The sequence below is a fragment of the Podarcis vaucheri genome (genome assembly GCF_965113315.1).
Source record: "Podarcis vaucheri genome assembly, chromosome: 8".
Classification (NCBI taxonomy): domain Eukaryota; kingdom Metazoa; phylum Chordata; class Lepidosauria; order Squamata; family Lacertidae; genus Podarcis; species Podarcis vaucheri.
In genome coordinates, this window is record NC_138766.1 from 84,051,479 (window position 1) to 84,078,279 (window position 26,801).

General features: G+C 44.2%; 1 protein-coding gene across 4 annotated transcripts in view; it reads right to left on the reverse strand.

Annotated features, from left to right (window-relative positions):
• Positions 1-7,387: 7,387 nt before the first annotated feature.
• The window catches only part of DNAAF11 (dynein axonemal assembly factor 11), a 42,598-nt gene continuing 23,184 nt past the window's right edge, over positions 7,388-26,801 (reverse strand). For 3 of the 4 annotated variants that reach the window (XM_082235741.1, XM_082235739.1, XM_082235740.1), the window contains 2 exons: positions 16,943-17,028; positions 7,388-7,704 (listed from right to left, as the gene is read on the reverse strand). In XM_082235741.1, the coding sequence (XP_082091867.1) occupies positions 7,524-7,704; positions 16,943-17,028 (267 nt within the window). In that variant the 3' untranslated portion in view covers positions 7,388-7,523. Of the gene's footprint in view, positions 7,705-12,834; positions 12,893-16,942; positions 17,029-26,801 lie in introns of those variants that run through there. The other variant, XM_082235742.1, reaches the window with a different exon arrangement.

The window sequence follows — 26,801 nt, forward strand, 5'->3', positions numbered from 1 at the left end:
TGCATTGGCTGCCCATGAGTTCTAGTGAGAGAAACTTTTTTCCATCCACTCTCTCCATGTGCCATGCACAACTTCTATGTCACCAAAGAGCAGAGATCCATCTATAGTTCCTCATCCTGCATCCCACAGTGCAGGGTTGGCTCGAGACATTTTGTTGCCAGGGATGAAGAACAAGATGGTGCCCACATGCCATTCACAGAAGCCACCTGGGCCAACAGTTGAGTCTTGCTTCCACTTTGGTGGTGGAGCAATGTCGTCCGCTGCGCTTGAAGAAAACCGACTAGCTTAGGAAGGTGCACAGCCGTATCGTCCCAACACCTTGACATCACTTCCAGCATCTGTCACCTGCAGAGACCGCTACTCACTTTGCCTCAAGATAGGGCTGGCATTACCACTGTGGTCAACCACATATTTCTGGGAAGCTTCTGAACAGGGTATGAAGGCAGTAGTTCTCCAGAAACTGTTACTCACTGCAGTATCCTCTGAACCTCTTGCCTGTTCCTCCTTAGGTTTGCTCCTTAGCAGTGAGACCTTATCTTATACCCTTCCAAAAGTGTCACCACCAGAAAAGGACCAGAAGGCATCAAGTGAGGCTCATCATGTTGTGCCTGCAGACCAGGCAGATCTGCACTTGAGAACGTAGGTCTTTTTAATTAACTACAAAGCAACAGTACCCGCTTCTCCCTCACAGACAGGAGTCAGAAATAGCATCAGGGACCCGAGCTGAATACATTGAGGGTGTTAGCGAGACTGAACTGCTGTCACCAGGCAGTGAGATGCATTTGGAGCAAGAGCTGTCGAATTAGTATTTGAGAGCAGCAGAAGAGCTCCCTTTTATCCAGCTCCAACTCTGCATGCAGAGCTATTAAAAATATATCTCTTGCACGTCACAGCCGAGAGAACCAGACACATAGCTAAACCCACTGCGATGCTTTAAGAGACGCATCTCGTGTTCTTCATAATCCAGCAGGATCCATTTCAAAGATTTCATATATATATTTCATATCGCAGAAACTGAAGGCATCCGATAAGGAGATTAATGGGCGACATGGTTTCTACTGGAAGTTTAAACAAAGCCATTTTGCTCGCCGAAATTGAGCAAAAAATGGGCCTTTCAGAGAATTAGGCCAGTTTTAACATTCTCTGCTCTCTCTTGGCAAATGCTTTCTTTTTCCTTCCCCCTCAAAGCTTCAGCAGCTACTCATGCAGCCCAAGCCTTAGCAGACTTACTCATGAGTAGGGATAGAGGAAACCATTAGTTTTGGTTGTCTGCATTTCTGATTTTCCCAATACAAAAACTCTCTTCTCCACATTTCTGTGGCGATTTGCATTTTTTAAAAAAATATACTCAGGAATATCCATCATTAATGCAAATTTCTCCTAATAAACATGTTTATATATTGTTATGACTATAATACACATTTTTGCAAGCAATTTCCCATAATATCATTCATGTTTGCGCTATATTCCATAATATGTGCATTTTACACACATTTCTCTCAAGTATAATGCTATCTCTGTACATACTCTTTGGTTGGAGAACTACACTGCAAAATTCAGTGAAATACAAATTTCAAAGGACCAGTCTCTTGACATATTACAGTGGTACCTCTGGTGCAAACGGGATCCATTTCAGAGCTCTGGTCGCATCCTGAGGAATTCAAAACCAGAGATGCTGCTTCTGCGCATGCACACGGCACAGTTTAGTGCTTCTGCACATGCGCACGGCACGTAGTTTGCCACATACCTATCCCGAAGGATACGTAAATGGAGGTGAACGCAAGTAGAGGTACCACTGTATTAGGCGGTCAGCTTTGTCCTACATACGGACCATGGGATTCCTTATGTTCCAGCTCAGTCACTGAGATCTTCTGATGGGACCCTTTGGGTGGTCCCCAGTGCCCCTGGAGTTCAGTCAGTCATCACCAAGGACTGAGCCTGTAATGTGTCAGGTCCTGCCCTGTGGAACTTCTGATTAGTAAAAGAAGGCAAGTGTCTTACCCATTTTCTTTTAGATGGCTTTTAAAAACTGCATTGTTTAGACAGATTAATGTAATTGTAGTATTATGTCTCGTATCACTCTGCTGTCCTTCTTTATTGAAGTGTGGTTTACAACTATGCTCCAAGGGACAAAATCTCTAGTAAGAGCCCGACAGCCATGCCCTGCAGCAGTCGTAATCCCCAAATATCCTTGAAAGGATCGTTCTAGGCAGCTCTGATTTTCTAATTGTAAAGACAGTCCGGGTCACTCTCAAGACCACCCCCGCCTCCAGCGCTTGCCTTCAGAGGGTATCCACTGCTAATTTGTCCTCCTCATCTTCATTAATCAAACCTTGCAGCTCCAACACAGGAGCTATTTTTAGAAAGTGAAGTCATCTTGGGATTACAATATCCTTTCACACAGAAATCGCACAAGTTTCCTTGAGTAAAAGGGCGCTTTTTAAAAACGACATGCCATCTTTTTGCATTACCCTTTCAAGGTCAAGTTGAGGAGGCTTGAGTCACCTCACAGACTGGCGGCAATAAATCTGGTGGGAGACCAGCGACCATTGAAAAAACACAATCAATCATTCCTCATTGACCTTTATTCATGCTCGCTAGAGAAGACACATCACAGAGAGAGAGATATGTCATTATTTGAATTGTGTTTAGATTTATAGGGTGCTTAATTTGTTTACATTTATTTTTATCGCTTTTCTGCAAGATGCAGAGCTGCAATGCTGATGTAATTTATTTTAATGTAAAAGTCTTCCCTTTGTGGGATATGACAGAACCAATGCTCAGTCTTGTTCTGTTTACGTACTGGAGACTGACCACTTGTAGCATCTTATGTTTTCATGTCGGGGTTTAACCAAGACGATGTGAACCCTCAAAGCAACAGCCCTCACATTATTGTGGCAAACTGGGAGATGGTTCGCTGTAATTTCATCCCTTAGTGCCACAGTAACATTTGGAAACTGGAACTACACAGCTTGACCCAAGTGCATGGGTCCTTCCGCTTGATAATGACCCAGCCAGGAGGGAGGGCAAATGCATTCTGGGAAGGAAAAGTACAATTGGCCCAGGACACATATTTCCTGTTTCCATGTGCTACTATGAGGCCTTGAGAGAAAGGTGTGGAGAAGCAGCTTCTGCAGTAATGTATGAAATGAACTGATTGATGTGTGTTCCAGAGCAGTAGCAACCTCTGTATTTCTTGGAGCCATAGAAATGAGCCCCAGGCTATTGTATTTTTCCATGGGAAAGGGAAGGTGCCCTCTGGGAAGAATAACATCAAATGTCTCCTGTGACTCAGCAAAGCCCAGTCTTTAGAGACCCCTAAAAACGCAAGCTTCATGGATCAGACTGAACCCATTTACTGTCTTACACTAAGCCAGACCACCAGTCCATCTAACTTAGTTCTGCTGATGCTAGCTGGCAACAGCTCTCCAGGGTTTCAGACAGGAATTCCCCCCCCCCAGCCCAACCAGGAGATGATGGGGATTGAACCAGAGACCTTCTGCATGCAATGCATGTGCTTGGGGAAAACTACAGGTCTCTCTAAGTTACCCTCCTTCTTCTCACAGTGGAAGCAACAAGTTGAGCCTGAAGGCAATACTTTTCTCCTGTTTCTTCCCAGCAGCTGGGGTTCAATGGCATAAACATGGAGATTCCTTATGGCCATCATGACGACTAATACCCATTGATAGACCTATTGACAGTATGGGGCAGAGCATTTTGGCATCACTCTACACCGCTCCGGTACTTCATGCCTGTTTCTGAGTTGTTCCCACCTGCAATGAACATGCAGTCCAAGCTCCCTTGAATCAGCAGGGTCTCAGCAATTACCTGACCTTGCTATTTGAGAATGAAGGGCAAGCAGGCTAGTGTGGTCCCTTGCATGTGTACTGTAAGGCTCCAGGTGTGCTGGTCCCGTGGGTTACCCGAGAGGCAAGGTCCAAGTCCGGTCCGTGGTCAAAAGTGCAACATGGAGGAAGTCCGTAGTAGCTGAAGCTGGGTGCAGGGGAGGGAGTCGGGTGAAGTCAGGAACAGGCTTGGAAGCAGGGAGCCAGGGCGGGTCAGGAGCTCAGGCAGGAAAGCAGGACAGGGTTCAGGCAGGAACTAGCAACCAACAATGTTGCTCCTACAACTTGGGACTGGGGCTGGCTGGCTTTTATCTGTCCCAAGGCATAGGGCAGCCCTGATCCTCTGGTGACTCGCCTCTCCTGGCCTGGAGGCGAGCACTCCTCCTGCGGGAACATAGTTCCCTCCGCCTCTCTGCCCTGAGCCTCTGCAGCTCAAGAGAGGCTGGAGGGTTACCGGACCCAGAGGCAATCTCGGCTTCCTCTGATGGGGCTGAGAGTGGAGCACCTGCAGGCTGCACCTCAGGAGCCAGAGCAGACTCAGCTGATGCCTGCACCTGAGGATCCAGCACAGGTGAGGACCCTTCAGGCTCATGCCCCAGCCCCGGCTCAGCTGCTTCTGAAGAAGAAGAAGAAGAGTTTGGATTTGATATCCCGCCTTTCACTCCCTTTAAGGAGTCTCAAAGCGGCTAACATTCTCCTTTCCCTTCCTCCCCCACAACAAACACTCTGTGAGGTGAGTGGGGCTGAGAGACTTCAGAGAAGTGTGACTAGCCCAAGGTCACCCAGCAGCTGCATGTGGAGGAGCGGAGACGCGAACCTGGTTCCCCAGATTACGAGACTACAGCTCTTAACCACTACTCCACACTGGCTCTCCTTCTGGAGGCAGGGACTCCTGTGCAGGCTGGGATCCCTCAGGTTCAGCATCCGATTCCGAATCCCAGGCCATCACACCAGGGGGATGTCTGCTCCCAGTTTTCCAGAGTCCTTCCCAATGTAGAACATCTTGTGCCAAATACTCTTCCCTGAAGTGATTAAAAAAAAGTAAAAGTAGACCTGAGCACAGAAGTGAAATTGCAGTTCTGGTCCTTGCCTTGCTTTGACAACTAACAGCTGGCCTTCAGCAGGTGTTCTGGCAGAAAGCGATGCCAAGGCAACACCTTAAAATTCATTAACCAATAAGGAGCTGATGAGTTCCTCCTGAGAGTGTGGATCCTCATCCCTTGCAAACAGCAGGAACCATCCCTCGTAACATCACAGGTGGCTTTAACGAAAATGCAAAACATTTTGAGTAGAAAATTGATTGGACACCAACAAAAAGTTAAAGATGTTTCAAAGGTGATTTACCCTGAGAAGTAGATGACTTCCTAAATCCCAGATGACTAAGAAGATTCAAATAAATGATAGCGCTGCAATACTTTATTTATTGTGGCATGAACAGGGCAACAGTCCACTACACTGGGTGCATGGATTTCCATGTGTTATTACATTTATATCCCACATTTCTTCTGTGGATGTGTTGCACAAACTGATCACTTGCATCTCTTAGTTGCATGAAACAATAAAAACTGGAGTGTCAGGAAGAAGGATAAGCTAAAATACTTCTCCCAGACATGGAAGAGTGATGTTTGACCTCTTCAGATGCTGCAGTGCTGACACAGGTATACCACTTCAGAGAGAATCAGGCCAAGTCTTGCAGGAAATTATAACCGCCGCAAAGTGAGTTAGCTTATTGGCCTATTTGTTCCAATACTTCAGTTCAGATTGATAATGGTAGTATGTCCAAAACCGTGAGTGCACCGAGGACACAAGGCAAAGTGGCAATGCTTTCATCCTGCCTTTAGGAGACACTGTGGGATCTGCAGAAGTTAATCCAATGCTCCCCATCATCTTAGCCCTATTAGCATGACTAGCAACCAACTAAGGCAGAGGACTGAGCAGAACCTTAACCACAGGGTGATACTGAGCAAAAAAGGGGGTGAGGTTATGGTTTGTATCCAATGTAGTAAGCCTCCCACCAGTGCAAGAATTTCTGCACGTGCAACTAGACTTCCCCCCATTTCCTCTCCACACACACCCTAAACTCTTCTGGGGTTTTTCTCAACCCTCTGGAGCAGATTTTGGGAGGGTGTGGGGTACGTGCAGCAGGGGAAGGAGAGGGGAGAAAGCCCCGTTGCATAAGCAACCATTATTGCGCCGACAGGATGGGGAAGTTTGATGCTGTCCACTGCCCCATCACCTTCCACCTCCAGGGATGCTGCCATCGTCATTTGAAGGCCAGCAGCAGCAGCAGCAGGAGCTGCACAACTTTACAGTTCCACTCATTTCAATTGGGCTAGTAAAGGTAATCAGGAAAGGTAGGGGAAAGTGAAATGGGGGTGGAAATCACAAGTATGGTTGCTAGGCAACCACACAAGTGTTCATTTTGGTATCTAGGTTAGCAGGAAGCATAGAAGATGTTTGTGTGGTTGCTAAGCAGCCATACAGATGATTTCACCCCCCTGGGCTTAATCTTCACTCATCCCATTGATATGAAAACATTGGGCATGTTGCACGATTCCCTGTGAATCTGAAGTGGTGGAGGGCAACAGAAGGGAAGGGAAGGGAAAGATTGGATTATGACCAACCACTTCCTTTTGTCTGTGAGTTGTCTCAGCAATGCTGTTGCTGCCTAGGATTGGGGATGCATGAAGAAGGGAGAAAAGATTAGGAATGTGTGCTGTGGCCAGGCTGCCCCACCCCCCACTAGGTGTTTAGCACTGGATTAGTTCACTGGCCTATCTAGTTGCCAACTGCTGCAGCATGGAAAGCAACAAGACTTCCTTCATCTCACTTAACAGTTCAGGAATTAGTGTACTTTTGTAGAAGTAAATAACAATCTCCATCGTGATTTTCCAGAGGAACAGTGGAGACAGTGTAGGATTTGTGGAAGCAGAGATGGGAGGGAGGGCATTGTGGGGGAGAGAAAAAGAGAGAGAGGAGAGAAAGCTGGAGTGACAAAGTTAACTAGGCAGGCTAACTCACCCATCCCAAGCTAACTCACCCATCCCAACCATTTACAACCCATCTTTGCAGCCATCTTTCCATACCCATTTCCAGTATTTGGCCAGAATCCCACTAGCTCAAAAAAAATTATCAACCTGGGTGCTTTGGCTAGGACTCTGATGAGTGCTCCACATCTAGAAACTGTTCACCACTGTCCCCTTGACTCTGATCTTTGGAACAAAGATCAAAATTTTCTCTTTCCCTTCTAAACCATTGCAGGAAAAGATACAACATGGATTTGCTTTGCCTACTGTCCCCCTCCCCACCTCAGCCGCTTAGAACAAGCCTGGCCTTGAGTCTTGAGGCAATTTCAGTACATGCAAGAGAGAGAGAGATTTGCCTCAGACCCTGAAAACAATTCACACCATCTCCAAGGTTGATGTAAGAATGCTGGCAAAGCACGGTATGTGAAAAAAGGCCTGTGCAATTTGGAACTGATGTGCTGTTTAGTAAAGCAGAACTCCACTCCGACAGGGATTTCAATTACCACCAGAGACAGCTGAAGTAGATGGGTTTATAGAGAAGCACATCCATTTGTTTGTACAACAGAATAAGGGAATCAGCTAAAAGGCAAGGCACTTATCTTTAGACAGGTCTATGGTGTTCTAAAGTCAAAAGAAACTCTATATCAATCTTTCAAATTAAAGGAGGAACATCTGGGTCATCATCAAAGCTCATGTTATTAGCATCTACAGTTTTCTGCCGCTGAAGCCTTATAGGTCCTTGTCCAATCCGATCCTTTTCCTGGACAATGTTTGCTACATCAGGGAATGAATACTTGCTAGGGTCCACTTCCAGCTTCTCTGTACACTCATTTCTGTAATAATAATAATATTAATAGTTATATGCATAATTTTATCTTAACATAAAATGGACTAGAAGACATTTCGCTTGGAAAATACTTCTAAGATTTATCTACATAAGCAGGATTTGAACAATTTTATCCAAGACAGACAGATACTCATCCTGTAGCTTCCTCAAATCTCCAGAGACAACAATTTCACAATCAAGAATATTAAATCAAGAATGGTTCTAAAACCAGGACAAGTCAAACTGTGTGTGTTTTCATAGGTTTACTCACATATGTAAACTACATACGATTTAATACATAGAAGGCCTACAAACACTGGTTTTTATATTTTTAAAACTCATTTTAATCCAGATACTTACTTTGCACCAAGAATATGCATCAAGGTATAATTTGCCAGCTTCTGAAAAAGCACCTATTTTAAATGCATTATTTTCATTGCAGATGTATCTCACTTGCTTCAATCCAGCAATTTATCCTTCTCAACATCCCAATTACACAAAAATGCTGGAAAGCAGTGATAAAAACCAAACCTTTTGTTGACAACAAACAAAACATTAGTTGCTATTTAAATTGAATGGTATGTTTATATCAGTTCGTGCTTATTTCAGTTGGCTGCTTTTCTATGTCCTTTTGTTAAGTAATGAGATTCAAAACTGTACAGTAAAAAACAGTAGTACCTAAACTCGTCTCCTGCAAAGAGTTCCACCTTCACCCCTGAACCAAATTAAAACAGCATTCAACAGATTAGCGTTCACTATTGTCATTTGTCAGGGCCAATGCAGCAAGGAAAGTATGTACATGGAGTGCTTGGTGCATAGAATATGAACTCAAAGTTGCTGTGAAATAGACTAGACATATATGGAAGCATGTCCCAGTCCACTCCAGTACAGTTCCATTGCTTGGGTTGTCATCTTGCTGTGCAACTGGGAAGAATGGAGCTGGCCCAGTTAACTGGCCCTTCTGCCACCTGGCCAGTCAGGACACGGTTGCTGTTATAACCACACACTACTTACTGCTGGAAGAACAACACTAAAAAAGGGGTGATCAGAAATGGTGCTCACACGAACTACATCACACATTTCAGGATGGTCTCCTTGCATAAGGTAAAAGGTAAAGGTAAAGGATCCCTGGACGGTCACGTCCAGTCAAAGGTGACTATGGGGTTGTAGCCACTCAGGTTAAGAACAGTTTCAGGTTAAGAACGGACCTCCAGAACGAATTAAGTTCTTAACCCGAGGTACCCCTGTACTTGCACTGGCATGCTTTCAAACTGCTAGGTTGGCAGGAGCTGGGACAGAGTAACGGGAGCTCACCCCGTCGCAGGGATTCGAACTGCCAACCTTCTGATCGGCAAGCCAAAGAGGCTCAGTGGTTTAGACCACAGTACCATATGCAGGATCCCAAGCCAGGTTAGGGGAGCTGTCCAGCAGTGTCAGCAACAGCAACCAATGAGAAAAGACAAAACGGCAATGCAAAGCAGTCAAGAAAATCCATAAATGCACAAATTCAAAGGCCACCAAGACATGTAAATGGTTACATATTGACTAGGTCAACTAAAAAATTAGTTATATAGATGCCAGGAACATTTAAACAGAACTTAATTTTACAGTGTTCAAAAAGCAACTATGCATTCTTTTTCCTTGGATGACACTGATACTTCACTTTTATCTAGCAGTGCCGACTGTTCATCTGTGGCATCTCTCCAGCCAAAGAGCCCACAGTGAAATGCAACAACAAATGAAGTCTTCCGCTGGATGCAGTATGCATTTATTCTCAGAGTCACTGCTCAGCGGAGCTTCACAACTGCTTGTTCTATCTAGAAAGAACAAACAATCATGAAGTTCCACTGAAGGATTGTGAAAGGTCATTCACTGGCCAAAATGACAAAACAGAAGACACCAAAGGAGAAAGCTAGGTGCTTTTCACACATTGTTATGATCTAAACATGGCTACTTTAAAAAGTACTTGCATTTCAAGGGAAACGCCCACTGATTCTCCTAGGCATGCAAATAAGAGCTGTCGAGAAGTTATTTTGCAAGGAGAGAAAAAGCTAAATTCCCCTCAGTACTCCCTACCCTCTTGCCCAGTCTGGAGGCTACTCAGCAGCTACTTGCAGAATGCATAACAAAAAACAAAACAGAAACTTGCAAGTTAATTGCATTCATGTAATTAACATCACGTTTAGTTTCACCCTTAGTGAGAAAGGCTCAATCATCCCCCTCTTTTGCTGAACACACTTTAGCCGTACAGATCTTTCATGCTGTTCAAGTTTAATAAAGTGGATTTAATATTACGGTAGGCACACTACAAATGGACATTTCTGAGAGGTAATTAACTGCTGTCTCCCCAGCTCATTTGCAAGAATGTGTTATGATTCTGATTCAGATTATTAGTCGCTTTGAGGCAGGCGCTAAAGACACTTACTCTACAACCACACCTCTGCATCTATCACGTAATTTAATATTCTAGACCAGTGTTTCCCAACCTTTTTTGGGCAAAGGCACACTTGTTTCATGAAAAAAATCTCGAGGCACACCACCATTACAGCCCCGTGACGTCAGCGCGCAGCGTCACGCCGGGAGGGACATGAATTGCTAGCAAATTACATAATCACCTCCTTGAGGGCTGGCTCATCTTCTCCGAAGGCAGAACCCCATTAATTAACAGCACAGACTCACACCATAGCCAAGACGAGGGGGGAAACCTCAGTCATGCACAGTCATGCACATGTGGGGGCTAAATGAGGACGAAGACCGGGCAGAGAGCAGGGTTCAAATCACCCCACCTGGCCAGGACAATCCCTGGGTGCTCCCTTGGGCCACTCGCCTGACCCACCTCGCAGGGCTGTTGTTGCGAGGATAACACGGGGAGAACCACGCGCGCCCCCGGGAGCTCCTTGGAGGAGAAAGCGGGCGATGAATGCAATGCACGAAATATATGAGAGGCGACCAGGTTTTGCAGGTGAGGGGCCCCCGCCAGCCTCCGCTTCCAACACCCGGCGCAACGACGCCGAAGTTTTCCCCCGGGCTCGGCTCGGGGAGCAGCGCTGCACCCCCCCGGCTCCCCTTCGCCCTCCCGGCTCTCTCTGCCGCCCACTGGGGACCCCCCTCACCTGCCAAGTCCGGAGCGCCAGTGGAAGTTGCATGCATGCATGCAGGGCGCCGCGTTGCCATTGCATTGCACTGCACTCCATGCAATGCCTGCACGCATGCATTGCCTTGCACGCCCGCCAAGGGGTCTCCCCACGGTCTGATGCGTCCCCTCTGGCGCGGATGCAGCATTGCAAAAAAAAAAAAACCCCGACGCAGCCCTACCTGGGGGGCAGCCTCCGCCTCCGCCGCTCCGCCTCCGCAGGGATCCCCGGGCTCCATCCTGCCGCCCAATCTCCGCGGGGGCGCAGGCAGGCTGCGCGGGGTCTGCGCGGAAGAGCCCCTGCCCGCCCGGCCGCCGCCGCTGCGCTCATTCCATGGCCGGGAGAAGAGCGCTTCAAACAAAACGCCCGGCCCGCCAGGCCACGCTGGGAAACGTAGTTCGCGCACCCCGCGCGGGCGCGGAGCCCAAGGGCGAGGGGACTACGGATCCCGGCAGCCCCCGCGCCGGGGACGGAGGGGGAGAGGCCGGGTGCAGGGATGGAGGGACGGGTGGGCGAGCGAGTGAGTGAGTGGCAGCCACCAAGCCTTGGCCGAGAGCCAGGAAGGGCCTCCCTGGAGGAGGAGGAGGGAGGCGCAGAGCGGGAGGGAGGGAGGGAACCCCAGGGGTCATCTAGTGACGGCGCCCCAATCGAAAATTTGACTTTAAAAAAAATATATATTTCGAATTTTTTAATTTTTCCCGCGGCACACCAGGCAACATCTCGCGGCACACTAGTGTGCCGCGGAACAGTGGTTGGGAAACACTGTTCTAGACTAACCATCCAACCCCATACTTCTTCAAGCAAAGCCAAAACAATAGAGAGAAGCAAATTGCTTTTAACCAACTCTTGATTCCAATTTTTGGAACCAGAAATTGAAAGAGTTGTTTAGCAAAGTCTGGAAAGCAATTGTGTGGGGGTAGGAAGAGAACCACAATGGCTGTTTGGTAATTCCTGACAAATTTATGCCATGTCTGGGCATAAGTTCCCCAAACTATCTGAAATCATTATCCAGTTCTATGTGGGTATCACAGTTAAACTAGAGTCCAAGACAAGGATGTCCTTAGCATCTTATCACAATTACTTGGATCAGTGTTTTTCAGGAAGGGAAAGGAGAATGTTAGCCGCTTTGAGATTCCTTCGGGTAGTGATAAAGCGGGATATCAAATCCAAACTCTTCTTCTTCTCTTCTAAGTGCCCCCCCCCAAATGGTCAGGCTAACTGATTTTGTGACTACAAAATCAGGCTACTTCACCTGCCGCTGAATTGCAACGACACCTGGGTTTACTACCCACCTCTCAAACCAGCCTGAATTTTTTGCCTCGTTGCAGACATGAGCAGCCTGCTGGAACATCTAGTCTTTAAACATCAGCACTTCTGAGGTGTTATATATCAAGCACCTCAGAGCCAAGCTTTTTCTCTTAGCATGCCAGGTATTGGGAGGGGGGCAGCATTCAAAGACCATCACACATCTTTCCAAAGAACAATGGTATCCCCCAGCTGGGAACAGCCTGATTTTCCTCTCCTACTTGAAGAAGGCCGGAACTCTCGTTTGGCTTCTGTTCTCATGCCTTTAACAACGTTGAAATATATTTCCTTTACCTGCAAACCTCCTGTGGAGAAAAGAGTGTCTTTTCTTGAAAAAGAAGTTCTTCCCTAGCCTCAAGAAATTCAAACATCTTCTTGCAAGTTCTGTCCTTTCCCCACAGAACCTTGTGGGATACTTAGTGAAAATCCATTGACGAATACGGTGGTACCTCTGGTTAAGAACTTAATTCGTTCTGGAGGTCCATTCTTAACCTGAAACTGTTCTTAATCTGAGGTACCACTTTAGCTAATGGGGCCTCCTGCTGCGCGATTTCTGTTCTCATCCTGAAGCCAAGTTCTTAACCCGAGGTACTATTTTTGGGTTACCTGAAGCGTCTGTAACCCCAGGTACCACTGCAATGATGTTCTGAGCAGGGCATCTCCACTCTCCCCGTATTAAAAAGAAAGTGAGGTCCATGATTGTTTCTTCATTATCATGTGAAAATGAATGTGCTAGGTTCTGTCTTCCTGGCCTGCCTAGAAGATCATGAAAATTTAGATAGATCACCAAAATAATGCTCTTGACCACTCTTTAATATTGTGATAGAATATTAATTGAAAAGGGCATTTACCATGTAATACTAAAACTGGCCTTGGAGGAAACAGAAAGCAGTCTATCTGCTGCATTGTGGCAGGGTAGAAACGAGGGTGCTTTGCAATTCTCTGTCCTGCTTCCTGTTTTGTCTTTCCTTAGTGGGGAGGAGATAAAACAGTTGTGAGCTACACCAGCTCCAGGGCTGGAGTAGTTCAATCTCCAGTTTGGGGGCATGTTGGGGGACTGAAAAGTCACTGGATCCTTCAGATCTAAGCCTTCACCATGTCCTCCCCTGGCATGCCCCTAATGTGTTCCTAGTGGACCCAGTTTTCTGCTCTACGGAGTACAAACTGCTAGGACAGTGGGGAGGCAGAAGCTAACATCAGATCTTCCTCTCTGAGGTTGGAACTCATTTTCTCCATTCTCAGAGAGGGAGGTCTAATGCCTTGGAGAAGGAGGGTCCTAGGTTTGCAGTGACAATGTATGGTTTTTTTCTCTATGCAAGTCCTTCTCCCTTGGGTCTCATCCCCCTTAATTTGTTTATCTGCCTGTAAGCAGATGATAATTATGGTTGTGAAATCATGGGGAAGAGAGAATCTGTTTCCTAGATATGCAGATAATTTATATTTCAAAATATATTTCAGCTATGTGAAGCTGCTACCTTCTACTGTGAGACCATCGGCACAACTTTTCCAGCATTCAGTATTATAGAGCCTCTGAAGACCTGAGACACAGATAATTTAACTGGAGATGCTGGGAATTGAACCCAGAATTCAGCTATGGCTAACCTCCAACGGATAATTTGAATTGTTCCCCAAATGCAACAGGTTGCCATTGCAGTCCCTGGAGAATTTGTCGGAGCTGAAGTCTATGAAATGCTGGATTTTGTATAAGCCACAGCCTCTCATTAAATCTACACTATTATTTAAATGATATCATTTATGAAATGTTAGTGCTTTGTGGTTCTTGCCATTTATGTAGCGATCTTAATGCCTCTAAGTGCTTTACAGTCATTCTCATTCGTCTTTACACCCAGTGAGGTTATTGCTATTAACTGAGAGTAATCATGAGACCATAAAAAGATTACAAGCCGACAGCACAAGCAGACATGCCAGTTCAGGCCCAGAATTTGTGATCTCTTTCTCTCCCCCCCCCATTTGATTTTATAGGAATCTTGCCTGACTTGGTATATCTATCTGTACATATAAGCACAGTAGTTTGACTGGCAGTGTTTACTAGCAGATGAAGACAGGACTAGGCTCCCATCTAGGTCTTTGAAAAGGTCTTAGAATAGTTGTTACACAAGCAAAATAGATATTTAAGACAGAGACATATGAGTTTCCAAGAGCCTGTCTGACTCTTGTAATCAAGCAGCAGTCTGAAGAACATCCATTGAAGAACATCCATTGAACTGGAAGTGCAAGGACACCTATGACTTTCAAAATCAGGATCTGATCGGGAAGAACATGCCTTTACAAGTATTATTTAGAGGAAGACATCAATCATGGGAAACAAGGTCTTAGTCACAATTCATGTTGTCTAGGTCACCTTGTTCCCTAAGCTCAGTACATGTCATAAATATGATTAATTAAAGTTTTTAAAAATCTGCCCGTGTTCCTACTGGAGGCTCTCAGGCTATTGGAGGGTGAGATTCACGCCAACTCTTTGACATGTTTAGGAACTGTCCTTGCTAAAATGGAGCAACGATAAAAGGGATTATTATTTATTTATTTAGATATCTACTGCACTTTCATAAAAATATAACAAAGTGATGTACAACATAAAAATATAATGTGAACATCAATGAAAACATCAATAAATACTAGTTGTTTGGTTGTTGTTTTTTAAAAATAACATTCCAAAGGCCTGTCTGAACAAGACTGCTTTTAAAGACTTTATATATATATAAAAAAGGCAGGGATGAATTCTACTGGGACTTCTACTGGCAAGGAGTTCCACAGGGCAGAGCTAATCACACAATTGAATCGGTCCTTGGAAAAGGCCAAAATGAATTGCGGGGGTATCTTCTCCATCAGAAGATGGAGCACGAGACTCTTAGTCTCTGAGTCATGGATTCAAGCCGCACATTGGGCAAAATATTCTTGCATTGCAGGGGGTGGACTAGAAGTTCCTAGTGGCCCCTTGCAACTTTACATTTCTCTGATTCCATCCGTTCCAGCATCCACCTCTGGATTTGAGGAAACGTCTATGCGATCTGTTAAGTAGCCAAGCTCCCACTGCCAGATCTTCCAATCCATGTTAAGCTGTCCATGCAGCATCAGGCTGAATATTTGCTCCTATAAATTTTATTCCTCAAAGCCCTTGTAACTAACTCCAAGAGGAGAGGCTTGACTTTGCAAAGAAGCAATTGGGTCAGCACCACCCTGAAGGTAAGGCTCTTAAGACTGACTCCCACAAGAATCACCCAGTCTGCTTTACAAGAATCCTCTGTGTGTGTGTGTGTGTGTGTGTGTGAGAGAGAGAGAGAGAGAGAGAGAGAGAGAGAGAGAGAGAGAGAGATATGAAGCTCCTGGTGCAGTCCCCACAACAATATTCCCCACCAGCTCATCAATTGTGCTTTGCTTTTTTGGATGAGAAACCTGAAGAACTAAAGTGGCTAGCAGAGGGGTGTTTTTTTACAAGAAATGCTAAGCTAAACAGTTATCAAATCACTTCCCCACAAGGCATTTGCCTAAGCAGTGGTTCTCAACCTGGGTTCCAAGGATCCTGGACTTCCTCATTTATTTATTTCAGTTCCTCGGTGAGAAGATCCATAATGATGGTCAATCTCCTTCAGAGACAGATAATCAAAAGCTACTGATTTTTCTCTGCAAGGTGCAGGTTCGACGAGGGAGACATTATTGGCTGTGCAGTCAGGTCATGTGAGGCAATGGGAGTTTGGCCAGTACCCTACAGAAACTGAGTGTGCCCTACAAAACTTTCAGCAACACGTAAGAGAGTCCAATATCAAACACAGAAATGATGGTGGTGACAATCTACAATTCTCTGATTCTGGTAGATTTTTATCCCATCCTTCACCAAAAAGATGGTCCACTATGCACTGTCCCTCCAGCCCCAGTGTTAACGCTCATCTTTCTCCAGCTAGTGATACAGAAAGTAAACTGCTAGCACATTTGCAAAGCTAAGCAGGGTCAGGCATAGTTTCAAATTGGATGTGTGTTAAGATTCCCAAGGGTTGGAATAGATGACTCCCTGATCCCTTCCAACTCCACAATCCTATGATTCTCTGACACATGATCTAGTGTAGAGATTTCCTAGTCCACTAGCAAAATGTTACCTTTGTTCAGAACACAAAAGACAAATATCATCCTTTCCTCCTTGCCAATGAGAGCCTATGCTGCCTTGTGTTATTGATCAATAACTTCAAAAATTTCAGCCATTAATAGCCCTAAACTAAATGAGATGGAATTCAAATAGATCATAGAATCATAGAGTTGGAAGAGACCACAAGGGCCATCGAGTCCAACCCTCTGCCAAGCAGGAAACACCATCAGAGCACTCCTGACGTATGGTTGTCAAGCCTCTGCTTAAAGACCTCCAAAGAAGGAGACTCCACCACACTCCTTGGCAGCAAATTCCACTGTTGAACAGCTCTTACTGTCAGGAAGTTCTTGTGTCTTCCTAAGTTGTTCAGGCACCCAGGAAATATCGCTTAGCAGAGTGAAGAACCTGAAAAGTCCTTTCTTGATCAAGAATTTGAGCTTCAATTCATAACGCAGTAGAAGAGGCCAAGTGACAGTCAATGGAATAAATCTGACTTGCGGCTATAAGAACTTTCTCGGGTTGGCCACCAAAGCAGACGTTTATAAAGGCATTGGACAAGGCTCCATATTAAGCTTTATTTCATACAAATCAATATTTATTTTTGTTATTCCATACAACTGTGCATTCCATGAGAAGAAATATCCTTGCAACTGAAAAACCCATTTGCAGCATGTATAAAAAACTGAGGTATAAATCATAACTATTACCTTCTTAGATTTTTTTGAAGCTTAGTGGTGTCAGAGGGTTTCTTAGAAGTGGATACGTCTTGCTTAGCCACAATTATTTCTTTAGCCTGAAAAGAAAAGTATATTGGTTTCATCATTAGGTTGCATTTTTCTGTAGGATAGAAAATGTTATAAACACAAATACTTCAGGTAAAATGTGTTTATTTAACATTTCAGTCCACCGTATCTGAACATCAAGGTTAGGGAGCACAAATTATCACAGTTCAGCTCCAGGCACTGAAAATAAATAAAATCTTCTGAATAAAGGGTGTGTGTGCACACACACAAACACACACACACACACACACACACACACACACACTTATATTTGCTGCCTAAAGCAGACAATTTTTCAAAAAGAATGAGGTCCAAACCTTCTGTATTCTTTACAAATCAAGGAGCACAATGCAGCCAAAGTTAAGCACATCTAAAACCCAATGATTTTAATGGCAGAATTATGCCTATGCTTCACTCTCTCTCTTACTTAAATTAGTGAGACATAGAGGTGCTCCACTTTGGCTAGATTGATAAAGAATAAGCTATTTATGTTCTGAGTCTAATGCAAAAACTGTTCTGGACTTCCAAGTTGAGTAACATTTTATGCAAATCCTGAAGACATCTGCACAAAATGTTCCCAGAATTATAGAGCACCAGCATGTCAATGATCATTCAGTTTGATGGTGGAAACTGTATATTTTTGTTATAAATTATAGGTTTGGGTTTTCAGAGTTCAACTGCCATTAATTTTTAGATATTTATTAATGGCATCTGAAGCCCAATAAATTTGCCTATTAGTTTGCCTAGTATTGCAGAACTGTGAGAAAGCATACTCTGGTCCCATCCATCAGAGGTCAAAGATCTACTGGGAGATCACATCTTCTACCTCCAAGGAAGAGCAGCATGGCTAGAGGAAGTCTAGCCCAACCTTCAGCCAGCAGGGAAGCAAACATAGGAAGCTTGCTTCCCCCTCTCTGCTAGAAGGAACACTGGGCTCCAAGTTGTCCTAGGGGTGCTAAGCAGAATAGGCCTACATTCTGGCCAGCCACTCCCATCAGCCAGAGGACCACAAACCACTGGGAAGTCAAACCCCATGCCTCTCAGGAAGAATATCATGGCAAGGTCAAGACCAACCTAGTCCTCTTCATCAGACAGAGAAGGAGAAGCTGCTGAGAGCTGATTCCCCCCATCCCAGCCAGGAGTAACTCTGTACTACAAGTGGTTTCCCAGTGGGAACTGCACACTCTGGCCTCATCCATCAGCCAGAAAACTAAGGGCTGCTGGGTTATCTGTGTATGTGCTGGTTCTTGTTTTATTTAAATCACTGCAATCCATTGCAAGCCTCCTTAAGAATTTGATCAAAAGATGGGTACGGCAACACTTCTTACCAATGCATCTGCTGAACTTTGCTTTTTTGGATGATAAACCTGGACAGCTGTGAAAGCTGATGTTGCTAGGAGACATTTATCTTCATTTTTTATGTTTTCCTTTGTCATCAACTGGGCATCTGGTGTCAGAAACAAAGAAGGCTGCAACTCTGCAGTGCTGCTCATGCATTTTCCTCATAGTGATTCTGTACAGATTCACTACAGATTCATCAGCTCCTTTGTTTGGGGTAATTCTTACAAATCTTCTTTGGTGATCACTCGTCGCTGAGTAAGAATGTCTTCCATCAACACAGTCTTGATAGGGAATCTATAACTGTGGAGGCCAATTCTGGATCCACAAGTCCTTCCACAGTGGGGACATAGTTTTCCAGGTGGGAGTTGATCATGGTGAGGATTTGCCAAACGTGTCTTCCTCTTAGCATGTTACTCCCTTGCGTATCTTCTTGAGCATCTTCATAGTCCATGACACCTTTGGTAAAAGCTGTTCTCCAATTGGAGCACTCGCAGACCAGTGTTTCCCAATTGTTGGTGTTTATACTACATTTTTTTAGATTTGCCTTGAGAGAGGCTTTAAACCTCTTTTGTTGACCACCAGCATTACGCTTTCCATTTTTAAGTTCAGAATAGAGTAGTTGCTTTGGAAGACGATCATCAGGAATCCGCACAACATGACCAGTACAATGAAGTTGATGTTGAAGAATCATTGCTTCAACACTGGTGATCTTTGCTTCTTCCAGCACACTGGCACTAGTTCGCCTGTTTTTCCAACAATTTTTTCAGAGACACCACTGATGGAATCTTTAGAGGAGTTGGAGATGGCATTTATAAGTGGTCCATGTTTCACAAGCATACAGTAAGGTTGGTAGTACAACAACTTTGTAAATAAGCATTTTGGCTTCCTTGTGAGTGTCCCGGTCCTCAAACACTTTGCACTTCAATAGGGAGAAAGCTGCACTCACTGATTTCAGGTGATGCTGGATTTTGATATCAATGTCGGCCCTTGTGGAAAGACAGCTGCCCAGGTAGGAGATGTCATCGACATTTTCCAATGTTACACCATTAAGTTAGATTTGTGGCGCTGCAGGGGCATTGTTTTGTGCTTGTTGGTGCAGTACTTTGGTTTTTTGGATGTTGAGCAATAGGCCAAGCTTTTCGTAAGCTTCTGCAAAGCTATTTAGAATGGTTTGGAGCTCATCCTCTGAGTGTGTGCACACTATGTTGTCATCAGCATGTTGAAGCTCTATGACGGAAGTTATGGTAACCTCAGTCTTTGCTTTCAGCCTACTCAAGTTAAAGAGCTTTCCATCTGTTCAATATATAATTTCTACTTCGGGGGGGGGGGACTTTCCCTTTGACAATGTGTAGGATCACGGCAACTAAAATAATAGAGTTGGGGTAATAACACAACCCTGTTTAACACCTGATTCAACTGTGAATGGTTCACTTTAAGAGCCACTGTAATCTGCAATTGTTGCTGTCATATTATCATGGAGGACCTGAAGGATGGTCACAAATTTATCTGGGCAGCTGATTAGAGATGAGATTAGAGATAAGCATGCAGCATCTCCAAATCTGAGAGAGTTGTGTATAGCTATTAACCAAATGAAAAACCACAAAGCTAGCAGACCTGATGCTGCTGAAATCTTGATTTCTTATTCTTCTGGTAAGTTTTGCCATTTCTGCATAATCCATAAGTTTTTGTATCCATTCATCTCTTGTCAGGACTTCTTCTTTCCATTTTTGGGCAAATAACATTCTTGCAGCTGTAGTTGCGTACATAAATAAATTTCTATACTGTTTGAGTAGCTCTACATCTATAATTCCCAAGAGAAAAAGCTTCTGTGTTGTTTTTTTTAAACAAATGTTATCTTAAATATCTTTTTCAATTCATTATACATCATTTCCCAGGAAGCTTTAACCTTACTACAAGACTGCCACATAGGATAAAAGTATCTTCTTTTTCTTTGCATTTCCAACACTTACTCGATTTTGATTTATAAATTTTTGCCAATCTACTAGGTGTTAGATACCATCTATATAACATTTTCATGATTTTCTCTTAAATTTTATATCCATATTCCACAATCGTTCCCATGCTTCCATGTCTATATTATAACAAATATCTATTGCCCAACGTATTATTGAAGATTTTACTTGCTCATCCTTTGTCTCTCATTCCAATAATATCTTATACATTTTAGACAGCACTTTAACATTACATTCCAACAGGTCTCTCTTCAATTGTGATATTTGTTCACCAAACCCTTGTTTCCTATCTGTCTTAAATATTATGTTCAAGCAATGATATTGCATCCATGTTGTTAACATTTCTGATAATTCCTTAAATTCTTTTAATTTAAACTCTCCTCTGTCTTCTCTTAATAAATTTCTATAAGTTGCCCAACCTTCCATCATATTCTTTTTCTTTACCACTATGTCTTCCAATGGTGAAAGCGAAAGTGGTGTTTCTTTCTCCAATAAATTTTTATATTGATCCCATACTCTATACATTTTTTCTTAATTATATGATTTGTGAATCCTTTATGTACTTTCACCTTTCCATACCACAAATAAGTGTGCCAACGGACCAATGCATTTTTCAATCTCAACTCAGCACACTTATATAATACTTTGAAAAGTGGGTTGAAGTAGACCAGCAGAGTACATACATAACTCAGGAAGCCAACTTGCATTGACTTTGTGAAGCATAAAATGTCTATGGAAACCCACCCTATGCAAAAACTTGAAAGTCTCCCTTTTGGTTAGCTTTGTGATGAAAAATGTCCTGTTCTATTTGTCTAAAACCTTTTTGCTGCCCTTATTACTTGCTTTGGAAGAAGGAAGGACATTAATTTTCAGACTTAATAAAAGTGTGTTCGGGAACATGAAATGCTTTCATTTACTTGACACAGAAATTTATTCTCTTCAGGATCTTTGCTACCACAAGGTCACTAGAAAGGCAATTTTTTTTTTAAAGGACTGCAAGTTCTGAAAAGCTGGAGTTTTGCAAAATTAACAAGCTATCCAATGTAGGCCTTGCACTGAGATGTAAGAACTTTCAAACAGGATGCTTATGAATCAATACAATTGAGGAATTACTATTCTTGTGCTGCATGTGCACTTTGGATGACCATAGACCCAGAGTCCTCAGATATGCGTAGTGAATACATATGAGACCCTATACTTTTGCAAAGGCTTGCCAAGAAGACCAGCTTTGAACGTAGCGAAGGTTCCTTTCCAGACAATAGGTTTATTTGACACATATTTGTATGGCGCAATTGAGAGTTCAGTACACATCACATAATTGTAAGACACGCATCAACTCTCTAAGGTAGACTGGCATTATTCTTTGCAAGTGACACAAGCAACAAAATGTTGCAGTGCATCATTCCTCCTAAAAGGAGTGTTCCAGTTCACGGTTCTAGCCGGCCGTTCCCTCCAGATAAATTATTCGAGTCTCTCCTTCTCTCTACCCATTCTAACGTTTTCCAACTGTCAATCTACATTCCTGGCTATTTAGCATACTCAGTCCTCTTTTGGCTGTATTTTGGGACTTTTAGGCTTGTTATTTTGTGAGGGGTTGCTTGGAATTTGTTTGTACTTCTACAAACCTTGAAAGCATGCTGATACTTCACTCCTGCTTCTTAATGGCCCTATTCTGGTAACAATCCTGGCAACATTCACCGACTGAGTTCCATATTGGAAAAAAGTAGTATTTTACTGGGGGGGGGGTGGATATCTAAGACCCTAGCAGAACTTGTTAAGTTTGCAGCAGTTGACATTTGGACCAAGGCTGTCTTTAAAGTTACAGACTTACAGCCCTATGCCACACCGGCTCTCTGTATTGCACAGCAAGGCAGCAGTACATCACTGCACTGCAAATGTCGAGATTCACCTGTCATTCCTCAGGCCTCCAAAGTATCAAGGTATTCTTCTGGATGAGCCTGTTCATTTGCAGAGATCACTATGAATCTCTGCTGTGGATGCCCTTTCTTGGGCGGTGAAGTCAGCGGCAGTTGCGGACAAGGCCTTTTCTGTGAAGGCTTCCACATTGCAGACTTTTCTTCCCAGACACCTTTGCCAATTGTCCTGCCCTGTGGGCTGCAGTCCTATGCATGGCTACTTGGGGGTAAATCTCTCAGTGAAGTTTACTTATGAACACACTTGCAATGGCATGTGGCTGCTATCCATAGTATCTCTACACTTAGAATCATAGAATCATAGAATCATAGAATCATAGAGTTGGAAGAGACCACAAGGGCCATCGAGTCCAACCCCCTGCCAAGCAGGAAACACCATCAGAGCACTCCTGACATATGGTTGTCAAGCCTCTGCTTAAAGACCTCCAAAGTAGGAGACTCCACCACACTCCTTGGCAGCAAATTCCACTGTCGAACAGCTCTTACTGTCAGGAAGTTCTTCCTAATGTTTAGGTGGAATCTTCTTTCTTGTAGTTTGGATCCATTGCTCCGTGTCCGCTTCTCTGGAGCAGCAGAAAACAACCTTTCTCCCTCCTCTATGTGACATCCTTTTATATATTTGAACATGGCTATCATATCACCCCTTAACCTCCTCTTCTGCAGGCTAAACATGCCCAGCTCCCTTAGCCGTTCCTCATAAGGCATCGTTTCCAGGCCTTTGACCATTTTGGTTGCCCTCCTCTGGACACGTTCCAGTTTGTCAGTGTCCCTCTTGAATTGTGGTGCCCAGAACTGGACACAGTACTCCAGGTGTGGTCTGACCAGAGCAGAATACAGTGGCACTATTACTTCCCTTGATCTAGATGCTATACTCCTATTGATGCAGCCCAGAATTGCATTGGCTTTTTTAGCTGCCGCGTCACACTGTTGGCTCATGTCAAGTTTGTGGTCAACCAAGACTCCTAGATGCTTTTCACATGTACTGCTCTCAAGCCAGGTGTCACCCATCTTGTATTTGTGCCTCTCATTTTTTTTGCCCAAGTGCAATACTTTACATTTCTCCCTGTTAAAATTCATCTTGTTTGTTTTTGCCCAATTCTCTAATCTGTCAAGGTCGTTTTGAAGTGTGATCCTGTCCTCTGGGGTGTTAGCCACCCCTCCCAGTTTGGTGTCATCTGCAAATTTGATCAGGATGCCCTTGAGTCCATCATCCAAGTCGTTGATAAAGATGTTGAATAAGACCGGGCCCAAGACAGAACCCTGTGGCACCCCACTAGTCACTCTTCTCCAGGATGAAGAGGAACCATTGATGAGCACCCTTTGGGTTCGGTCAGTCAGCCAGTTACAAATCCACTGAGTGGTAGCATAGTCAAGACCGCATTTTACCAGCTTCTTTACAAGAATATCATGGGGCACCTTGTCAAATGCCTTGCTGAAATCAAGGTAGGCTACATCCACTGCGTTCCCTTCATCTACCAGGCTTGTAATTCTGTCAAAAAACGAGATCAGGTTAGTCTGACATGACTTATTTTTCAGAAATCCATGCTGACTATTGGTGATCACAGCATTCCTTTCTAGGTGCTCACAGACTGTTTGCTTAATGATCTGCTCCAGAATCTTCCCTGGTATTGATGTCAGACTGACTGGGCGGTAATTATTTGGGTCCTCTCTTTTCCCCTTTTTGAAAATAGGGACAATATTTGCCCTCCTCCAGTCTGCCGGGACTTCGCCTGTTCTCCAGGAATTCTCAAAGATGACTGCCAGTGGTTCTGAGATCACATCTGCCAGTTCTTTTAATACTCTTGGATGCAGTTCATCTGGCCCTGGAGACTTGAATACATCTAAACTAGCCAAATATTCTTGTACTATCTCCTTAGTTATTCTGGGCTGTGTTTCCTTTGCTGAATCATTTGCTCCAAATTCTTCAGGTCGGGCATTGTTTTCTTTATCGGAGAAGACTGAGGCAAAGAAGGCATTGAGTAGTTCAGCCCTTTCTGTGTCCCCTGTTTGCATTTCACCATCTTCTCCTCTGAGTGACCCCACAGTTTCTTTGTTCTTCCTTTTGCTACGAACATACCCATAAAAGCCTTTTTTGTTGCTTTTAACCTCCCTAGCAAGCCTGAGTTCATTCTGTGCTTTAGCTTTTCTGACTTTGTGTCTACACGTGCTGGCTATTTGTTTGAATTCCTCTTTGGTGGTTTCCCCCCTTTTCCATTTTTTGTACACATCCTTTTTTAATCTTAATTCAGTTAAAAGTTCTTTAGATAGCCACCCTGGCTTCTTTAGGCACCTTCCATGTTTCCGTCTCATTGGTATTGCCTGTCGTTGTGCTTTTACTATCTCCCTCTTAACAAACTCCCAGCCATCATGAACTCCCTTTCCATTAAGTATTGCTGTCCATGGGATCTCACCCAGCACTTCCCTAAGTTTTATGAAGTCGGCTTTCTTAAAGTCAAGAAATTGAGTCCTAGTATGCTTGGCTGCTCCTTTCCGCTGTATAGTAAACTTCAGAAGAGCATGATCACTCGCGCCTAATGATCCTTCCACATCTACCCCACTAACCAGGTCATCAACATTGGTTAGGACCAGATCTAAAATGGCTGTTCCTCTTGTTGCTTCTCCCACTTTCTGGACAATGAAGTTGTCTGCAAGGCCAGTGAGGAATCTGTTTGACCTTATGCTCTTGGCTGAGTTTGACGTCCAACAAATATCCGGGTAATTGAAGTCCCCCATTACTACTATCTCCCTTCCTTTTGCATGCTTGGCCATCTGTTCCAGGAAGGCATCATCTATGTCCTCCGTTTGGCTTGGGGATCTATAGTAAACTCCCACAATGAGGTCTCTGTTATTCTTCTCTCCCTTAATTTTGACCCAAATGCTCTCACTTTGGCTTTGAGGTTCTAAATCTTGGATCTCTTCACAGGTATACACATCCCTGACATATAACGCCACTCCTCCTCCTTTCTTGTCTGGTCTGTTTCTCTGAAATAGATTGTATCCCCCCATTATTACATTCCAATCGTGGGACTTATCCCACCAGGTTTCAGTGATGCCTATTATGTCATATTTAGTTTGCTGTACCAAGAGCTCAAGCTCATCTTGTTTATTTCCCATGCTTTGCGCATTAGTGTACAGACATTGAAGTCCATTAATCATTCCCCCGTGTCTCTTATTTAAGGATTTTTTCCTCCCACCACTAGGTCCGCGTGCTGTTTGCTCCATTTGGTCTATGACATTTGGATGATCATCTTCATTAATTGATAGACTCCTACCTTCAGGAGCATTGTCTCCCTCCCCCACATTAGTCAGTTTAAAGCCCTCCTGATGAGGTTTCTGAGATTTTTGGCAAAAACATTTCTCCCAACCGTTGTGAGGTGCAGCCCATCGCTTGCCAGAAGTCCATCTTCAAGAAACTGCAGTCCGTGATCTAAGAATCCAAACCGTTCCTGTTTACACCATTTGCGAAGCCAGCTGTTCACTTCCACTATTTTCCCCTCTCTCCCTGGGCCACGTCGTTCAACTGGGAGGACAGACGAGATGACAATTTGTGCATTTAGTTGCTTCAATTTCCTGCCGAGAGCCTCGTAGTCTCTTTTGATCTTCTGGAGGCTATTGCTTGCAGTGTCATTGGTTCCCACATGAACCAAGAGGAAGGGGTATTCGTCAGTGGGTTTTATGATTCCTTGCAGTCGTTCAGTTACATCTTGGATCTTAGCCCCGGGGAGACAGCACACTTCCCGAGACATCTTGTCAGGCCCACAGATCACTGCTTCTGTTCCCCTCAGTAGGGAATCCCCTATCACCACTACACGCCTCCTCTTGGGTTTGGTCGGGGTTCTTCCGTGAGCTGTCTGTTCCAAGGTCACCTGCACATTCCCTGCACATTCCTGCACATAGGCAAGAAGAACCAGCTGCACAAATATAAGATGGGGGACACCTGGATTGCCAGTAGCACATATGAAAAGGATCTAGGGGACTTAGTAGACCACAAGCTGAACATGAGGCAACAGTGTGATGCAGCAGCAAGAAAAGCTAATGCTATTCTAGACTGCATCAACAGTAATAGTCTCGCTCTATTCAGCCTTGGTCAGACTGCACCTGGAGTACTGTGTCCAGTTCTGGGTGCCACAATTTAAGAAGGATATTGAGAAGCTGGAACATGTGCAGAGAGGACAACCAAGATGATCAAGGGTCTGGAAACCAAGCCTTATGAAGAGCACTTGAAGGAGCTGGATATGTTTAGCCCGGAAAAAAGGAGACTGAGAGGAGACATGATAGGCTTTTTCAAATATCTGAAGGCCTGCCACATGGAAAAAGGAATAAACTTGCTTTCTCCTGCTCCACAGGACAGGACCTGAACCAATGGCTTCAAGTTACAAGAAAGTAGATTCTGACTAAATATCAGGAAGATCTGCCCAATAGTAAGAGTTGTTCAATAGTGGAACAAACTCCCACAAGAGGTTTTTAAGCAGAGGTTGGATGATGATCTAGTTGAGATCCCTTCAAACTCTACAATTCTATGATTTAGAAGTGTGA